General features: G+C 38.8%; 1 protein-coding gene across 11 annotated transcripts in view; it reads right to left on the reverse strand.

Annotated features, from left to right (window-relative positions):
- Window positions 1–280: 280 nt before the first annotated feature.
- prdm16 (PR domain containing 16) overlaps window positions 281–5,816 on the reverse strand; it is a 755,270-nt gene continuing 749,734 nt past the window's right edge. For all 11 annotated transcript variants that reach the window (XM_061975909.1, XM_061975901.1, XM_061975919.1 and 8 more), the window contains one exon: window positions 281–1,305. In XM_061975909.1, coding sequence (XP_061831893.1) covers window positions 1,293–1,305 — 13 coding nt within the window. In that variant the 3' untranslated portion in view covers window positions 281–1,292. The remainder of the gene's footprint in view (window positions 1,306–5,816) is intronic.

Here is a 5,816-nt window from a genome sequence, read left to right on the forward strand (position 1 = left end):
AGAACCACTGCTCTAGTGTGATGTCATCAACGCTGGCTTCAAGGCTGACCCCCCCCCGCTCCCCAAGTAATACTTTATAGCGGGTGAAATGGGACAGAAAAAAAACAACACAACAGTGCCAAAGAGGACCTAAAACTACCTTCCACTATAAATAAAAAAATGTCATCATTACCGCCCCTTATTATGGCACGGCCGAAAACGAAGATTTTAAATCTCCATCTCGCTCCGTCTGATGTCTGTTCCACCGGAAAGAAGAATAATGAAATAAATACATTACACACACACTTGTGAAATCAAATATATTGGAGCAAAAAAAAAAGAAAAAAAAAAAAAGGAACTGAAATGATTGTCAGAAAAACAAAAACAAAACATTTTCTACGGGTTATTTTGGCACATGTCACCCTCGCTACAGCTACTATATGACATTATCATGTACAATTTTGGTCCTTGTCTAAAACAATTATATTAATAATTTAGCACGGCGGGTGCCTACAAAAGAAACAATACTGTGGCGTCTATGCAAAGGAAATCATTTGTTTTTTCTTTTGAGTGACATGAGATGATGAAGATGGGACGGGGGGGGTCCTCAAGGTGATTTGTGGATGATCAAGTTGGAAAACAAACACTCAATTTGTGTGTGTTCATTCCCCGTGGTTCTGTTGCTCATTCTGCAGTCACAAGTGATCAATAAAGGGGGATGGAGGAGAAGGAGGAGGAGGAGGAGCCAAAAGTGTCCTCTTTTAGTGTCACTTGGTGTGAAACAGCACCCTCTTGTGGACATGCAGTCCTAATGCTGCAGTGCTTTTTTTCTTCTTACACCCACACACACACACACACACACACACAAACTGGGCCTTTAGTGACAGGGCAGTCATTTAAGTGTCACGTGACCCTCTACGGTGCCCAGGGGACACTTGTTGGGGTTTTTTGGACTTGGGGAGGATCCGAGAAGCGTTCGTCGTCTATGTCCTTCACATCAACAGGAGCTTTAGCAGTGCTTTCTTATTGAGTCTCTGTCTCTCTCCTAGTTCTCTCTCTCACACACACACACATCTCTCACACACACACACACACCTCGACCGCGTGAAATCTCCGCTCTCCGCGTGAAATCTCACTACTCATGTCCAACTCTGCGCCTCCTGTACACCGACCTCCTCGCTCTCTCTTCTTCTAGATGTGGTTGAGCGGGTGAAAGCTGCTCGTCTCAGACGGTCCGCCTCCCATGCCCAGCCAAGCGTCCAGAGAGTTCTGGGAGGGCGCGTGCAAAGGGTTGTTGTCCGAGAGAGACAGCATCATTGCATAAGCCTGCAAAAAAAAAAAAAAAAGGGCGTACGAGGGGCATTTTAGTGGCCATCTTTTGAGGATCAACATTGGTCATCAATAAACCTCTGACACTGTTCCTCGGCGGACTGATGGAGGAGTAAAGCACAAAGCCAACATGCATGCAGTAAATGTGTTAGTCAGAAGAAGGGGAGCATGGGGAGGGGCAGCTACAACTTGCAGCAGAACCTCTAAAGTCGCATCGTGCCCCCCCCTTAATGAGTCTTAAGTAGAGATGGCAGGCCGATATTATCGGCCGATAAATGCGTTGAAATGTAATATCAGAAATGATCGGTATCGTTTTTATTTTTTATATTTTTATATATATATTTTTTTTTATTAAATCAACATAAAAACCACAAGATACACTTACAAGCGGTAGAAAATGAATTAAAAGGACATATTTAAAAAAAATAAAATAAAGAATAAATAAATAAATAAATATATATATATATATATATATATATATATATATACACATATACAGGTAAAAGCCAGTAAATTAGAATATTTTGAAAAACTTGATTTATTTCAGTAATTGCATTCAAAAGGTGTAACTTGTACATTATATTTATTCATTGCACACAGACTGATGCATTCAAATGTTTATTTCATTTAATTTTGATGATTTGAAGTGGCAACAAATGAAAATCCAAAATTCCGTGTGTCACAAAATTAGAATATTACTTAAGGCTAATACAAAAAAGGGATTTTTAGAAATGTTGGCCAACTGAAAAGTATGAAAATGAAAAATATGAGCATGTACAATACTCAATACTTGGTTGGAGCTCCTTTTGCCTCAATTACTGCGTTAATGCGGCGTGGCATGGAGTCGATGAGTTTCTGGCACTGCTCAGGTGTTATGAGAGCCCAGGTTGCTCTGATAGTGGCCTTCAACTCTTCTGCGTTTTTGGGTCTGGCATTCTGCATCTTCCTTTTCACAATACCCCACAGATTTTCTATGGGGCTAAGGTCAGGGGAGTTGGCGGGCCAATTTAGAACAGAAATACCATGGTCCGTAAACCAGGCACGGGTAGATTTTGCGCTGTGTGCAGGCGCCAAGTCCTGTTGGAACTTGAAATCTCCATCTCCATAGAGCAGGTCAGCAGCAGGAAGCATGAAGTGCTCTAAAACTTGCTGGTAGACGGCTGCGTTGACCCTGGATCTCAGGAAACAGAGTGGACCGACACCAGCAGATGACATGGCACCCCAAACCATCAGTGATGGTTTGGGGTGCCATGTCATCTGCTGGTTTACCTGTATATATATATATATATATATATATATATATATATATATATATATATATATATAATACAATACAACTCACCCTAACGCTGAATTAGTGGGAGCCCTGGGCTTTCTCCCCTTTGCATTAAAACTCTTCATAGAATTATGTGTTTTTTTCCCATTTTTTTTTGGTAAAGTATCTAACGGGTTATCGGTGACACGTCAAGGACAACAGCATCGATATGTAACACAACTAGAAATGCTTGCCATTAGTTCCAACAGATTTCTATTTGCATGAAAACAATTATGTATTCATATTTTGTGCAATATTTCATACGTAGGTACGCTAATGTCAGCTTTTTTGGTGCCATTTTCCATGCGTAAACACATCTGTTCATGCTAACTACTTAAATAATTAATAAATAAAAGTACAATTAAATGTCTTAATAATGTGAGGACACTCCCAAACATGTCTGACATGTTTTAGTTAAGGGTTAAGTTAATATTACGGTCGCAGAATCCCCCCTCCCCCCAAAAAAACCCCCACAGTATACATTTTTCAGACTTTTTTTTAACGTCGTAAGTCACGCAAAAACACACATTTTTTTGCAGCCACCGACAAACACTGGCCAGGAGAGAAAGTGTGATGATAACCATTAGGGATGTCCGATAATGGCTTTTTGCCGATATCCGATATTCCGATATTGTACAACTCTTTAATTACCGATACCGATATCAACCGATACCGATATATACAGTCGTGGAATTAATACATTATTATGCCTAATTTGGACAACCAGGTATGGTGAAGATAAGGTATTTAAAAAATAAATAAATAAAATAAATAAATTAAAAACATTTTCTTGAATAAAAAAAATAGTAAAACAATATAAAAACAGTTACATTGAAACTAGTAATTAATGAAAATTAGTAAAATAACTGTTAAAGGTTAGTACTATTAGTGGACCAGCAGCACGCACAATCATGTGTGCTTACGGACTGTATCCCTTGCAGACTGTATTGATATATATTGATATATAATGTAGGAACCAGAATATTAATAACAGAAAGAAACAACCCTTTTGTGTGAATGAGTGTAAATGGGGGAGGAAGGTTTTATTTTGGGTTGGTGCACTAATTGTAAGTGTATCTTGTGTTTTTTATGTTGATTTAATAAAAAAAACAAAAACAAAACAAAACAAAAAACAAAAAAACTGATAAAAAAAAAAAAACGATACCGATAATTTCCGATATTACATTTTAACGCATTTATCGGCCGATAATATCGGCCTGCCGATATTACCGGACATCTCTAATATATATATATATATATATATATATATATATATATATATATATATATATATATATATATATATATATATATGTATATATATATATACATATATATATATATAATTGATTCATATAATTGGCTATTAAGAGGATGTGAAAATTTGACACCTACCGACTTCTGTGACGACCTCTTTAAAGATTTGTAATTAAAGAGAAATATCAAGCAGCTAAAATGCGGTAAACATGGATAAGTAGAGAGTGTTTTGCTTTTTTTCCCCATCGTGCATCGTAGTGGATTTAAATGGGTGTAATTTTGAATTTTTTTTTTTTTATAATATCCACAGAGTTCAGTGATCGTGTTGTGTTAGTTGTGACCGTGAGTTGACTTCCTGTGTTGGTTGCAGTTTGCGCCATGACTGGGAAAGGTTGTTTGGATTGGGTCATATAAGTAATAGCTGTACTGTGTTTGGCTCAAATAAAGTTCATGGTCATTGACCTGCTTTACTACTATTGTCCACAAGATGGCAGCGAATCTGCAGCGATTAAACTGTCAGCTATGTACATTTAAAGCTGTTCTCCTCATTATTATTATTAACTGGTGACTCGGGCCAAAATTGATGACGTCACCGGGTCGCACTTTGGACTCCCCTGGACAAATGTTTGTAGCGGTTCCACTGTATGTTCTTGACGGGTGTCACATACCTGCGTCTTAGCCTGCCTGTACAAGGTCTCTTTGAAGGTGTCCGACTCTAGCGAAGCGCTAAACATGTCTTTGACGTCAAAATGTTGCTCGTCGCCGGATGCTTTACGTAAGCCTTCCAGGCCCTTGGGGAAGCTGGAAAGACCTTCAAGGTCCAGGAGGGGGCCGTCCTCCTCTAAACACCTGGAAGAGGTGACGGTATAGGCGGACGGCACAAATGTGGACGTACGGGCGGATGGACGGGGTCAGTAAATGGACAAACAGTTGGAATGGAAATGGAAAATGCGTGCCATTGAGACAGGAGGAAGGGTTCGAAGAGAAAGGGGATTATTAACAACAGCTGCACACATGTAGGACACAACCAGAGACAAACGCGGCAATCAGAGGATACATCGTCCACATTTAGGGCCTGATCTACAAACCCCGTTTCCATATGAGTTGGGAAATTGTGTTAGATGTAAATATAAACGGAATACAATGATTTCCAAATCATTTTCAACCCATATTCAGTTGAATATGCTACAAAGACAACATATTTGATGTTCAAACTGATAAACGTTTTTTTGTGTGCAAATAATCATTAACTTTAAAATTTGATGCCAGCAACACGTGACAAAGAAGTTGGGAAAGGTGGCAATAAATACTGATAAAGTTGAGGAATGCTCATCAAACACTTATTTGGAACATCCCACAGGTGAACAGGCAAATTGGGAACAGGTGGGTGCCATGATTGGGTATAAAAGTAGATTCCATGAAATGCTCAGTCATTCACAAACAAGGATGGGGCGAGGGTCACCACTTTGTCAACAAATGCGTGAGCAAATTGTTGAACAGTTTAAGAAAAACCTTTCTCAACCAGCTATTGCAAGGAATTTAGGAATATATATATATATATATATAGTGTAACTGCACAACATAGTTTGTCAAAAATTCTGCCTGTACAAAAATGTCAATGTTCAGTTACACATTTAACAGTGTTTATTATGGTGGCTTTCATTTTTCAGATTAATTAATTCATAAGTTATTATTGTTTTATTTTTTAACTAACAAACTAAACTTTGTTTATATATATATATATATAAATAAATATATCCATCCAGCCATCCATTTTCTACCGCTTATTCCCTTCGGGGTCGCGGGGGGCGCTGGAGCCTATCTCAGCTACAATCGGGCGGAAGGCGGGGTACACCCTGGACAAGTCGCCACCTCATCGCAGGGCCAACACAGATAGACAGACAACATTCACACTCACATTCACACACTAGGGCCA

Source organism: Nerophis lumbriciformis, linkage group LG01 (assembly GCF_033978685.3).
Source record: "Nerophis lumbriciformis linkage group LG01, RoL_Nlum_v2.1, whole genome shotgun sequence".
In the NCBI taxonomy this organism is placed as follows: Eukaryota; Metazoa; Chordata; class Actinopteri; order Syngnathiformes; family Syngnathidae; genus Nerophis; species Nerophis lumbriciformis.